Below are 14,921 nucleotides of genomic sequence, written 5' to 3'. Positions count from 1 at the left end.
GCTAGTGGCTATAACAGTCGCGTGCAATAATTGCATGGAAAATCCAGCAGGCTGGTTGTACACAAGTTGGTCAATTTGATCAACTTGGGTACATTCAGCCTGTTCATACATGGTTCGAATCTCGTCCGGTTCCTACTGATCCTGCCGAGATTCGAACCGTCTGTGGCCGGCTTAAAGTGGTTGTAAAGGCTGAATGGCATGAAGGTAAAAATCCTTCTGTGTGCTGCTCACCCCATAGCCCCCCCCCCCCCATTACTCGAGCATTATTCACTTGAGCCCCCCACTCCATCCAACGATGTTCACGAGAGCCTTGGGTGTCCTAGGACAATCAGCCAATGAGGAGAAACACGGGACCGAGCTGGGGCTCTCTGTGTCATAGAGCAGGGCTCGGGAGTGGGCATGCACCAGTGCCCCCATAGCAAGCGGTTTGCTATGGGGGGGCACTGATCAAGGGGGAGGAGCCAGGAGTGCCGACGGGGGTCTAGAAAATGAATGTAGCGGGGGGGGGTCTAAAGAAGAGGCGGATCGGGGCTGCTCTGTGCTAAACTGTTGCACAGAGCAGGTTAGTATAACAAGTGTGTTGTGTTTTTTTTTTTTTGTTTTTTTTTCTTTAAAAGCTAACTCTTTAATACCACGTTAAGCCACTCCATTCCACTATCCAGTAAAAGAACCTCAACAACATTTCATGGTGCTATCATGGGATGGCAGCAGATGAGGAATATCTCCCAAATTGGTGTATAATTGAGCCAGTACAGCTTGTGCTTGGGTAAATGGGTACACTAAATAGTTTTCTGGTTAAAGTATTTTTAAAGTATTTTTTTGCATCTTAGTGCCTGCTCTTAGATTAGATAAAAAAAAAAAAAAGAATCATGAGGTGTTCCCCCTAAAAAATAAAGATAAATGAAAAGCCAGCAGCTACACGTACCGCAGCTGATGGCTTTTAACAATAGAACACTTACCTGTCCTGGAGTCCAGCGATGTCTGCACCGCAGCTGATGTTTCCATCAGCTGTCGGGGGGCTTCACGCTGGGAACCCTACTGTGCATGCGTGAGGCCCCACTCCTCTCGCCTACTGGCTCGGCAACAGGGAGAGGAGGAGGAAGGAGCCCCGCGGACTGCTGGAAGTGGGAACAGGATACCTGTCAAAGATAGGTATCCTGTCCCCTCTCCCCCCTGAAAGGTGCCAATTGTGGCACCAGAAGGGGAGAGGAGACAAATGAGTGGAAGTTCCACTTTGGGTGGAACTCCGCTTTTAAATCTGTCATTTGGTGGTAATTTGCACTGTTCTTATATTATGCGCTCATGTTTCAAATGCACGTGTGTGTGTGTGTGTGTATAATATATACACAGTGGGGATGGAAAGTATTGGCCTCCTTAAATTTTTCACTCTTTGTTATATTGCAGCCATTTTCTAAAATCATTTAAGTTCATTTTTTCCTCATTAATGTACACACAGCACCTCATATTGACGGAAAAACACAGAATTATTGACTTTTTTTGCAGATTTATTAAAAAAGAAAAACTGAAATATCACATGGTCCTAAGTATTCAGACCCTTTGCTGTGACACTCATATATTTAACTCGGGTAATGTCCGTTCTTCTGATCGTCCTTGAGATGGTTCTACACCTTCATTTAAGTCCAGCTGCGTTTGATTATACTGATTGGACTGGATTAGAAAAGCCACACACCTGTCTATATAAGACCTTACAGCTCACAGTGCATGTCAGCGCAAATGACAATCATGAGGTCAAAGGAACTGCCTTAAGAGCGCAGACAGAATTTGTGGCAAGGCACAGATCTGGCCAAGGTTACAAAAACATTTCTGCTGCACTTAAGGTTCCTAAGAGCACAGTGGCCTCCATAATCCTTAAATGGAAGACATTTGGGGGGACCAGAACCCTTCCTAGAGCCGTCCGTCTGGCCAAACTGAGCTATCGGGGGTGAAGAGCCTTGGTGAGAGAGGTAAAGAAGAACCCAAAGATCACTGTGGCTGAGCTCCAGAGATGTAGTCGGGAGATGGAAGAAAGTTGTAGAAGGTCAACCATCACTGCAGCCCTCCAGCAGTCGGGGCTTTATGACAGAGTGGCTCAACGGAAGCCTCTCCATGCAGGACGCATGAAAGTCTGCATGGAGTTTGCTAAAAAAAAACGCCTGAAGGACTCCAAGATGGTGAGAAATAAGATTCTCTGGTCTGATGAGACCAAGATAGAACTTTTTGGCCTTAATTCTAAGCGGTATGTGTGGAGAAAACCAGACACTGTTTATCACCTGTCCAATACAGTCCCAACAGTGAAGCATGGTGGTGGCAGCAATATGTTGTGAGGGTGTTTTTCAGCTGCAGGGACAGGGCGACTGGTTGCAATCGATGGAAAGATGAATGCGGACAAGGACAATGCAGGGATATCCTGTATGAAAACCTTCTCCAGAGTGTTCAGAACCTGAGACTGGGCCGAAGGTTTACCAACAAGACAATGACCCTAAGCACACAGCTAAAATAACAAAGGAGTGGCTTCACAGCAACTCTGTGACTGTTCTTGAATGGCCCAGCCAGAGTCCTGATTTAAACCCAATTGAGCATCTCTGGGGAGACCTAAAAATGGCTGTCTACCAACGTTTACCATCCAACCTGACAGAACTGGAGAGGATCTGGCAGGAGGAATGGCAGAGGATCCCCAAATCCAGGTGTGAAAAACTTGTTGCATCTTTCCCAAAAAGACTCATGGCTGTATTAGATCAAAAGGGTGCTTCTAGTAAATACTGAGCAAAGGGTCTGAATACTTGTGGACCATGTAGACCATGTGATATTTCAGTTTTTCTTTTTTAATCTGCAAAAATGTCAACAATTCTGTGTCTTTCTGCAATCGGAGTGAAAAATTTAAGGGGGTATGAATACTTTATATATATATATATAAAATATTAGTATAATATACATACACATGCAGTTATGTATTTTGCACGACCTAGAATTGTCTGCCTATTATTGTCTTTGTATAAGGTTGCCAGGCATGTTGTTTTAACCTTTCATTTTCAAATATCCTCGTGGAAAAAGAGAAGTTAATTTTAGCGTAGGTTTCAAGCCTGAGTGGGTTTTTTTTGTGTCTTTTTAGGTTTCACATAATGCAGAACTGATCTGGGTTTTGCATGACTGTCGGTGGTTCTGCAATTTTCTTTGTTGTCATTTCCTGCAGACCTTTAGCAGAAGGCTTTTCTCAGGAAGTCATAGTTCTTAAAGAGGCTGGTCTTATACTATTGACAGCAAACGGTGTGGGTTCAGCACAGAAGATTGATGCTTGTGTCTTATTTATGTTGCAACTAGTCTCCTGTAGAAAATCTTTTAAACAAGTTAGACTATTTCGAACAGTAAAATGAGCCTTGATTTTTGACACTTGCTATATTAGTTATGTGTTATTGAAAAGGTTTTTTTTACAAGGAACATACTCTGCAGTATGGAGAGGATAAATCGGATACGAAAAAGACAGCCACATCCTCTTTTGGTTGGACGGTCCATGTCAGCACCTGTTGAAGTGTACGGCGAAAATGAGGGTCTACACAACTATAACTGGCATCATCATGTAAAGACCAAGCGTTCGTTTTTTAGACGTCCCTTTTTTGGAAAGCGTCTTTTAAGATGGAAAAGTCAGTCTATTTCCAGACTTAATACCAAAGGAAGCTCTAGAGAGCATCTGCATCATCCAGTCCCTAGTCAACACGCACCTGAATTTATCTATAGGAGTGGTGTTGGCATTCACCGTGGGGTTGATGACTTGGGAAGATCATATGAAATGAATGAGACTATGGCATCTGTTGGTGAGGGAGGGAGAAGAGTGACATTTGAGCGATGTTCCTCTGAACCCGCTGGTCCCACTTCATGGAGAAGCCATTATGGGCATCCGTCTATGAAGAGAATGCACTCTGTGGATTCGGCACAAAGTGGATTTTTCAATAATGGTTTACTTTCTGCCATTTCTAGTGGCCTCTCAAGGATTATTAGTTCGAATAGAGATATCCCAGCATCAATCGAAGAGGAAGAAGGTAAGACAATGACTTAGAGGGCTGAATGTACAGATCCTTAAAAAGGTTGGCATAGAGTTATTCAAGAGCTGGAAGGAAGAAGTTGCAGTTGATATGGTGTTGTTTGTTTTTTGTTTTTTCATTGAATTACTGTGTGTGATATGGTGAGAGATGGAAGAAGATTGGTTACTATGCATTTGATTTTTGTGGATATTCTAAACGTATTCTCAGAGGTTTGGCGGCATCCATTGAATATGTGAGTAACAATCTAGATCTTGTTAGTTGAGTTAAAGTGGAACTCCAAAGCAAATTCTTCTCAATAAGACCACAGACGGCAATAAAAACCCAACATAAGGTGTAAATATTCTGCCCAAAAACGCTGTTTTGTTTTTTTTCTTTGCACATGATTAAGTATTCTTTGCAGGGTAGTCTCTGGGGAAGAATTCCTTGTAAAGTGAACCTTGCAAAGCAGGCAATAAAATCCATCACATCCCTTAGTAAAAGCATCACACACAGTACATGCAAACACTGGCTAGGCATACGTTTAACCCTTTGATCACTCTAGCTGTTTAACCCCTTCCCAGCCCCTGTCATTAGTACAGTAACAGTGCATATTTTTAAGTGACTGTAAGGGTTTGTTTTAAAAACAAAAAACAAACATATACTTCCGCTGTGCAGCTCGTTTTGCACAGAGTGGCCCCGAAGCTGCTCCTCTGGGGTTCCCCGGCGGCCCTTGCGGCTGCTCCCCACATCAGATAACCCCCTGGGAGAAGCGCTCTCCCAGGCAATTACCTTGCGGGCATGCTCCTGAGTGCAGCATTCGGTGTCCATAGAGGCCGAATGCAGGACTCGGCCTGCCCGCGGCACCCGCGTCATTACATTTGATTGACAGCATCGGGAGCCAATGGCTGTATTGCTATCAATTTTTCCAATCAAGAACTGGGAACCCCGGGCAGATAGACAGCGCATCCCTGTGGGTCAAGTTCCAGGGCTCGGGTAAGTAAAATGGGGGGAGCTGGGGGGTGGGGGCCAGTCACTCCCATGTGTGTTTTCACCTTAATGCATAGGATTCATTAAGGTGAAAAAATACAAAGGTTTACAACCTCTTTAACGCTGATCGCTGTATTTGTGTCACTGGTTCCCACAAAGTGTCAAGTGTCAGAATGTCTGTCGCAATATTGCAGTCCAGCTACAAGCTGTTGATCGCTGCCATTACTATTGCATATGAAAAAAAAGAAAAATTCCCATAGTTTATAGACGCTAAAACTTTTGCACAAACCAATCAATATACACTTATAGTTTTTTTTTTTTTTTTTTTACCAAAACAATGTAGCAGAATAAATTTTAACCTAAATTTCCGAAGAAACTTGATTTTTTTTTTTTTTTTTTTGTATTAGATATGTTTTATAGCAGAAAGCAAAAAAAATGTTTTTTATCAAAATTGGCAGGCTTTTTTGTTTATAGCACAAAAAATAAGCAATGCAGTGGTGATCAAATTCCACCAAAAGAAAGCTCTATTTGTGGGGAAAAAAATAACATACGTTTTATTTGGGTACAGTGTTGCATGACTGCGCAATTGTCAGTTAACCTAACACAGTGCCGTATTGCAAAATATGACCTGGTCATGAAGAAGGGGTAAATCTTCTTCAAGAGTAGATAATTGGGATATCACAAAGAATAGTGATTCAGAAAGCTGGTCAACCAGAAGATGAATCCTGCGATATAAATTCTGCGGGCCGCAGTGTCCTCTTAATGTAGCATTTTGTGTCTGAACAGGAGGGCATCTTTAAGTGAAACTTTGTAATTCCTGGCTTTTCCAGTATACGTTTATTTGATCAGGCAGTTTTAATTAAAGTAAGATCACAATATTGCATCCACTGTGCAAAGTGTTGCCAACTTACTGCCTTTTTCTAATTAGGATGTAGTTGAGTCATGATCATCTAGGTAAATACAAGCACATAAGTCAAAGGAGATCCTGGCTTTCTACCATAGGCTTGCAATAGATCAACAAATGGCATGGTTTTGGAAGATACAGGGCACATTTCTTTCTTCAATCTGTTGTAGGCAAACATTTTTTTTTAATATCCTTTTATTTAATTTACCACTGTTATTTGGAATAAGTGTAAGGAATGTTGATGCCATTTATGGAGATAAGCTTATGCAGTGTGGTCGTTTTGAGATTACTTTTTTATCTGTAAATTCGAAAATTCTATTTGACACTCTCCATATGAAAAAAAAAATGTTCTCACTAAACATTTATAACCTCACCCCACCCCACAAAGTAATTGGATACCCTGACATTTAAATGCCATGAATTGTTGGCATTTTCCACTTCTTGAGAACTAGAATAGTTAATGGGTTATAAACCAAATAATAGCTTCTTTAGGGCTTAGGTCAACAGGCTTTTGAACTGCTTCTCTGACCATACATGTCTACGAGGATGCAAAAACTGTTTGAAGCAGGTCACAAGTTAGCTGCGGGTCAAATGCACCTGCATTGAATTTGAAATGATTGTCGCAAACCGTTTACAAAGCAAGTTACCTTTGCAGTCCTAAAGACAGGGAACAGCAGTGTGAGATCCTCCTTAGCAATTTAGTATAAATTTATTGGCTAAAGTATAACTGTGGGCAAAAACTTTTTTTTCCATTTTGATAGTGCAAGGGACGGATATAACCCCTGTTCGATTCCCCCAACCACCATCTGCTTCCCATTGCTGAGATTTCCCTTCACTTCCTGTCCCATAGACAAATGGGAAAATGAGAGGACCTGGGGACCCTCCAGGTCACCAATAGTGTCCCCATTGGAATATTTTCCCTCTATTACTTTTCTGGGGACAACCCAAAATGTGGGTTTTACTTTCACTTTCAATAATAAAGGTAAACAGGACAAATAGAAAGGGGGACTCTCTCTAATGGGGCACAGACGGCAATAAAAACTGACACAAAAAAAAAAATACTTTTTGTTCCTCAAGCGCTAAACCGTTATTATCAATGTGGAAGTCTGTTGGGAACAAACCCAGTGCAGTTGACTAAAAAAACATATGAAGATGTGGATAGCGCTCAATGGGTTAAATCTGGAGAGAAGTACCAAAGCAATGCAACCAGAGTCCTAAAATTAGGAAAATGTTTAATAGCTTAAAAGCACAATGAAGTCTGGTGATGGTAAAGGTGAAAGCGTATAATATTAAGAGCCTACAATGTCCCCTGAAGTCTGACGGACACTGAGGAGTTGAACACCATTCATGGATCCAGGCTGCAAGCATTGGGGGGGGGGGGGGTGCTATTGCCCGTGCTGTGAAGGATAAACCTGGAAGAGGGAACCCACTGGTCAGGAATAAAGTTGCTGACTGACATGCAGGCTGAAGCTGCCGCAAACTGCGTGATGATGTATAAACACCCAAAGCCCAATCGAAGGTCTGGGGATGTAGCCCTTTGTGTGCCGGTGGTTGGGGGAAAGTTAGCAGACCAAAGACCGGAACCAGGAGCCTGTAAAGTTGAGCCTCGGATGGAACAGGTGCGTCAGAACGGCAGGCAGTAACAGCCACAAGTGCCGGAAGGGGCGAAGACCCGGGGACCAGCGTGGAACACGGGCTCATCTGTTGCCATGATGATTTGTTTTGCGCACATGCGCTTTGTCATAATCCTGTCAAAAAGCTGACAAATGTTCTAATCCCTCTCCACTCTAGCCAAAAAAAAAAAGTTTTGCCTCTAGTTATACTTTACATGTTAATGTACCATTTGTTTTAAAGACAATCAGCACAGACAGTAAATCCACCAGGATCGAGCTACCATCGGTCAGCTTCTCCTGCTCCCTGGCCGGCAGAGAAGGGAACCCAGATCTGACAGCTGTCAAAAACGGTCAATGCCTGGTGTCCTGCACTGCTGTCGCTGCATCGTGGGAGCCTCCACACATTGATGGGAGGAGAAGGGTGGGGGCGGTACACGGGATGGTTACGCGTTTCAAAGAACAAAGGCATTCTCAACTTCTTTAGTAGAATGTATCAGTTTTCATGAATGAGACAAACCACTTAACACAGGTGGGGGTGCTTTATTAATTTTTAATTTCAGGATTTTACTACCACTTTAACAAAAAAAAAATATATAAATGGTAGAGAGCAGTTCATTTTCTTTGTGCACATTAAATATTTCATGCTATCATGCTTGACAAATTTGAAAGTGTTTCTTTAGCACAGAAAGCTTTTACATAGGTTACTGTATATGGCATAGACTGGACATGTGTGTAGGTGTACTGGGGGTGGCTATTAGCAGTGCTAGTTCCGTATCAGATGTGTCACTCTTGGTGGTACTGCACAGGCATTCACTACCCAATATTGTCATCATTGAATTCAATTCAAAATACTAACAATAAGTTACAAAGCCATCCACAACTCTGCCCCCAGCTACATCACTAGCCTAGTCTCAAAATACCAACCTAATCGTCCTCTTCGTTCCTCCCAAGACCTCCTGCTCTCTAGCTTCCTAATCACCTCCTCCCATATTCACCTCCAGGACTTCTCCCGAGCCTCTCTCATCCTCTGGAATACCCTACCCCAATCTGTCAGACTATCTCCAAACCTATCTACTTTTAGGCGATCCCTGAAAACGTTTTTCTTACCATGCCTCCACCTAACAACTGCACTTTTATTTTCTTCATCAGCTCATCCCCCACAGTTATTACCCTTTTGTATCACTTGACCCTCCCTCCTAGATTGTAAGCTCTAATGAGCAGGGCCCTCTTATTCTTGCTGTATCGAATTGTATTGTAACTGTACTGTTTGCCCTAATGTTGTAAAACACTATGCAAACTGTCCGCGCTATATAAATCCTGTATAATAATAGATTGTAGGTGGGGTCAGACAGTGGCTGCCTCCAACACTGCTTGGGAACCTCCAGCTGCGATTTAGTATCGACAGTCCTTACAATAATTTTCTAAAGGCAGACTTTCTGTAGTATCATACTTGCCTGTCCCCCGGCGCCTCTAACACTGAGGACCAATCAATTGAACACCGCCAATCGCTCAGTTCTCACGGCTCCGTGAGAAAAGAGCTGCTGACTGCCAGTCACCGACTCTCTGCTCTGCCCACACGCTCACTGGGCCGTGGTGGGACGGGAGCAGCTGGCTCAGGCTCTCAGCAGCCCGCTGAGTGGAGGCGACTGGCAGTCAGCAGCTCTTTGGTTGAATCTATGGTTGTGATGATGCCCAAACCTGGACCCCTTCTGGCATGTCAGCAGAGAGTGGACTTGAGCCTGCTCTCTGCTGGAAAAGGGTCACAGGAGTGTAAAACTAACTGTACTTCTGTGATTCTAGGCTGTAGTTGGCTGTACTTCTCCTTTAACAGAACAGAGTCTTATCTGCTTTAGTAGATTTACGTTTTTGGCATTGTTGTCCCCTTTATTTAATTTTTTTTGAAAAGATGGCATCTTGTTTCATAAAGTATCGGGAACAAACTAATGTCCTGAATGCCACAAATGTATATCTCTCATGCTGTCGCCAACTAAATATGATAGGGTAGGTCCTCGTCGTCCCTCTGGATCTATTACAGACCTGCTTGTCCTACAAACAGAAGTCATTATTTCAAAGCAAAATCTGTAAAGCCACACTGCTGAAGCTTATACCATCAAATTTGTAGGATGGTTTAAATGCCAATTCTGTATTACGGAGCCATTTAGGACACACTAACCATAACGCACAACTGTCAAGATTATATATATATATATATATATATATATATATATATATATATATATATATATATATATATATATATATATATATATATATATATATATATATATATTATTTTTTTTTTTTTTTTTTTTTTTTTGCGTGAGAAACTTACAACCATTTTGTGTGAGAAACTTAGCTTTGTTCACTGTGACCTCTGAAGTCCGATATTCTGATTCTGTAATTTCTTTGGAAAAACAGCATAATGGGAAGATCTTTTGTCAGTTTGACGTAAAAATAATACAATTGGGGAAGCTGGTTAATCATTGTTCTATATGGTGGGTTACTTCTGCTTTCTTCGTTAAGCAAGGCATTCCTGGCATGATCTTTTGTTCTGTTATAAAGCTGAACTTGAGGCAAACCTCGAATTACAGTGTGCATAAGTTTGACGGGAGAATGAAGTCGCATCAGAACAATGATGTGGTTGACAGCACTGTGCATTGTATTGACTTTGCCACATACTGCTACCCCTCACCTTTCTGTTTTGCCCCCTTTTGCTTTTTCTATTGGATCGCCCCCTCCATACTTTTTTGCTCTGGTCCGCCTCCCTTTTCTATTCTGCCCCCCTCGCTTTCCTATTCTACCCCTTCATTTCCCAGCCCAAATTCTGCTTTGAAGGGATTTTGGTAAACCACCAAATCCTTGTTTCTATATCAGTTGTATTTTAAAATGGTTGTTTTTAGTAATATAAAACAGCCCCTTTTCATATAGAGGATCCAATCAGGTCAGCCTGTCAGGTTTTTAGGTGAACCTGATTGGTTGGTCCATGCATTCCTATGGACCAGCCGGTGTAAACGGAAGTCCATTTACACCCGCCTACCTCCAGGTCTACTCAGGCCTACTAATAATGCATCCTCTTCCATTTGGGCAGACTGGATCGGAGGCAGCTGGGTGTTAATGGACAGTTGGTTTACTCCCGGCTGCCCTTTAAACATAGGAGGGTCTGTCAGATTCCGCTCTGCATAGACTGAGCAGACATAGATCTGTCATTCGCTGCTCTGCTCTGATCAGCAGGGAATCAGCAGGAAAATCTGGTGATTGGAATGGAAGGCGCCCGTGTGAAAGGGCTGTTAAAGTTGATTTTCTACAGTATATGTCATTGAAAATCACCTGAAATTTGCTCTGCTGTCAGCAGTGAAAAGCAAAGTCAGTTTGACAGGGAAACAATGTGGTTGATTTACTAAAGGCAAATAGACTTTGCACTTTGAAAAGTGCAGTTGTTCCAGAGCTTAGTAAATGAGCAGAAGCTTTGCTGACTTAAATCATCCAATCACGTGCAAGCAAAAATGCGATTTTTTTTTTTTTTCCTTCCATGTCATTGGGTATTCTTTGTAAAGTGAAGCATTACCTCATTTACTAAGCTCTGTAGCAACTGCACTTGCAAAGGGCAACGGCACTTTTCAAAGTCTATTTGACTGTAGTAAACCAACCCCAATGTATTGCACTTGGCAACTCAGACAGTGTACACAAAATAGCAAAAATAAGGTCTAGAAACTGGAATTTTTTTCTTCTAAATACGGGAATCACTAAATGATGCCTTATTATGCATCAAGCCCAACCACATCCTATTCTGCCGGGAAAATGTTTGCCTGTAATCACTGATTTGTTTTCATGCTGAGCATGTGTGATCTGAAGCATACCATTTTGTTGCATGGTACATTGGTGCCACATCATCATGACCTCACTGTATGGGAATGCCACTGGGAACTGCTCTGGTATCCTATGGTGAGTCGGACATAACTCATTGCTGAAGTCATTTGTTAAGTTTGACTTTTACGTAGCATTTTTCAGAATGGTTTTCTGTTCCTATATGCATGTAGTTCTGAGTTGTAGTTTGGAGATGGTGCAGTACTGACCTATTCTAGTCAATCCTATCTTTTGATATTGAAGGATTTGAGGATCGAAATACAAGAACTGAAACGTGATTTTAAAGGGACTTGCTTTGGAACCATCATTCTCTGTGAGTGGCTGACCTAGAACAAGTATGTAGAGCAGCCTTTCCCAACCATTTTAACATGGAGGAACCCTTGAAATGACTTCCAGTCTCGGGGGAACCCTTGCTAAAAATGACCATACCTACACTTGTGGTCATTGGGAAGAATTACCCCTGACAGATAAAAAAAAAAAAAATCAATGGTGTCAGTGGGAACTTATCTAAGAGGCATACACTTCTCAAGGAACCCCCAGCAACCTCTGAAGGAACCCTGGTTGAGAAACCCCAATGTAGAGTAACAGTTCTTCTAGTTTACTTCACTGGACACATACTTGTTTTCTGGTCATTGTCTCGCTAGTTCTTGTAGCCAGGATAATGGCAACCTTGGCTTCTGTATCTAGTTGATAATGGTCGTTCCCAAGTCTATTATGGCTGTACCTTTTTCAGCTTGCTGTATTTCCTCTTATTCTTAACTATTTTCCCCAGCCATGCCCCCTCTTTTTATGTTATTAAAATGAAGATCATCCCATATAATAGCATGTTTCTTTTGGTTCCTTATGTTGTTACAGTACAGTCTGCACCAGTCGCTTGTTGGCTACTAAGCCGTGGCAGCATTGGGCAACTTGATATTCTCCCTGACCTCCGGCAACCTCTTGAGGGGATCATAATACATTGACAGTGAAGTGTCGGATTGCCCGGGCTGCACCCACATGGTTCTCATTTTATCTTCACAACACAAGAACCAAATATTCATACTGCCAGTGCAGCAAATAAATCATTTGCTGTGATATGCATTTTTATCACAAATATGAAAGTTTTGAGAACATTGATGTAACTGGTATAATTGCTATACAGGGCTCTTGGTAAAAACATTTCCAATTTCCATCCCTTGCACACGGGCACATACTATTTATTGCTGTCAGCAAGATCTTGTGTAAAAAGTTGTCCGTATGCTGTATTCATGTATTGTTATGCTAAATTTACATGCGGCCAGCTTACATGGACTCTATTGGCTGCTTAAAGGATAGGTAAAGGGGTAGGTGGCGCTGTCCGTCACCTAAAGAGTGAACCTGCAATGGTAAGTTACACTTCTCAGGTTAAAGTGCAAGTGCTGGATAGGGATTAATTTGTATCAGTGATGTAAATATAATTAATCTGAACTCATATAAACATTGACATTAAACCTAATATACTTATAAAGTGCAGAAAAGGTTGTATGTGATAATTGGTGATAATTCTCTGAGGTGTGCATATAATCACAAGCACACAGTACCGTGAAAATATAACATAAAAACCCAAATCGGTGAATTTCATCCCCAAAAAATCAAAAAGGCAGTCCAAATGTGAAAAATGACATATAAACACATATTTAATTAAGTCCAGTTCTGGCACAAATTGCAAGATTGCCAAGTGACTTGTGCAGATATCCAAAGTGACTTGTGCGTACACTTAATCACAGATCATGTGCAGGAAGTGAAGTGACATCTGTTCTCCCCTTCAGTTCCACACTCACCAGATCCTCACACCCCTGTAGGGGTAAACCTCATATATAGTAGGTCTAGTTGTGGTGTAAAGAATGATCGCCTCCTCCGTAGCAAATCAAAAATATGTTTCCTGTGAAGAGCAGAGGAGCCGTTTAGCTAGCGTGTTTGAGCAGGTTACCCCACGGTTTTGATGTGCCACGGAGGATGTGATCATTCTGGATATAACTACCCATTTTACCTATCCTTTACATTCCACTGTTGCTCCATTATTGGAGCCACTTGGGGGGAGGCAGCAGCCCAGCCTACACCTAAACGCAGAATCATACAAACTATATCTATTGGCTGCTTCTCGGTGCCGTCTTATAAATACAGTAGCAGTACCACTGCCGCTGATTATTCAAAATTTATATCTACATGTCCCCACAAATTATTCATTGATATGGTGGCAGCACATCCTTTAAATGACCTTGGCTGGTTCTGAAAGGCTGAGTTCATTCTGCGCATGTGCAAATTCATAGAGTACTCATTCAGGAGGAGATATAAACATTGTTGGTGTGTGATCAGCGACTGCGGTGCTGCTGGCTATGCATTGTTGAAATCTATGTTAGCCCCCTGAGCAGCATTGGCGACGAGGGCCCATGTACATGTGTAAATGTTACCATAATGTTCACATGTGTACAGCATAAAATAAAGTCCAGATGCAGGGGCGAGATCTAAGATATATTTTTAGTTTTGGTTTATGCAGATAAAAACTGCAGACCAAAATGGACCTGTGTGTGTGTGTGTGGGGGGGGGGGGGCCCAACGCATACAATACCATTGCTTTCAGATCCGTATAAATCAGGGGTCTCAAACTGGTGGCCCTCCAGCTGTTGTGAAACTACAAGTCCCATCCTGCCTTTTCCTGAGAGAGTCATGCTTTTAACCGTCAGCCTTGCAATGCCTCATGGGACTTATAGTTTTGCAACAGCTGGAAGTCCACTAATTGCATATCCCTGACACACACACACACACACACACACACACACACACACACACACACACACACTATATTACCAAAAGTATTGACACCTGCATGTAAATGTTAATGGTATCTTAGTCTGTAGGGTTCAGTATTGGTTTGGCCCACCCTTTGCAGCTATAATGGCTTCAGTTCTTCTGTCCATAAGGTTTAGGAGTGTGTCAATGGGAATGTTTCACCATTCTTCCAGAAGAGCGTTTGTGAGGTCAGGCTCTGATGTGGACAAGAAGGCCTGACTCGCAGTCTCCGCTCTAATTCATCCTAAAGGTCTTCTATCGGGTTGAGGTCAGGACTTTGTGCAGGCCAGTCAAGTTCCTCCATCTCAAACTCGCTCTTCCGTGTCTTTGTTGACATGAGGGATTATGGTGTGGGGTTGTTTTTCAAGGGTTGGGCTTGGCCTCTTAGTTCCAGTGAAGGGAAATCTTAAGGCGTTAGCATACCAAGACATTTTGGACAATTTCATGCTCCCAACTTTGTGGGAACAGTTTGGGGATGGCCCCTTCCTGTTCCAACATGACTGCGCACCAGTGCACAAAGCAAGGTCCATAAAGACATGGATGAGCAAGTTTCTAACTTATTTTGCCCCCATGGCAATAGGTTTCAGCTAACCCTAGAGTCTCTCTGTAATTTGTGTTTCTACCTCTACTTGGCGCTGAATGTGAGGAATGATTTTAGGCCATTTTCTTCATGAAGTTATGCATCCCTGGCAATGTTCCTTTTCTTTACTTCACTAAGAATTTTTATCTG

General features: G+C 42.3%; 1 protein-coding gene across 9 annotated transcripts in view; it reads left to right on the top strand.

Annotated features, from left to right (window-relative positions):
• The window catches only part of RASAL2 (RAS protein activator like 2), a 468,530-nt gene that overhangs the window by 149,246 nt on the left and 304,363 nt on the right, over positions 1 to 14,921 (top strand). For 2 of the 9 annotated variants that reach the window (XM_077453161.1, XM_077453160.1), the window contains exon 1: positions 3,356 to 4,034. The exons of 4 other annotated variants lie outside the window; for them this stretch is intronic. In XM_077453161.1, the coding sequence (XP_077309287.1) occupies positions 3,449 to 4,034 (586 nt within the window). In that variant the 5' untranslated portion in view covers positions 3,356 to 3,448. Of the gene's footprint in view, positions 1 to 3,353; positions 4,035 to 14,921 lie in introns of those variants that run through there. 3 more of the 9 variants (XM_077453159.1, XM_077453158.1, XM_077453162.1) reach the window with 2 other exon arrangements.

The sequence above is a fragment of the Lithobates pipiens genome, unplaced genomic scaffold, assembly GCF_037356315.1.
Source record: "Lithobates pipiens isolate NorthernLeopardFrog02 unplaced genomic scaffold, aLitPip1_a1.2 Scaffold_23, whole genome shotgun sequence".
NCBI classification, from domain to species: Eukaryota; Metazoa; Chordata; class Amphibia; order Anura; family Ranidae; genus Lithobates; species Lithobates pipiens.
This window is presented reverse-complemented; position numbering and strand designations above follow the sequence as displayed.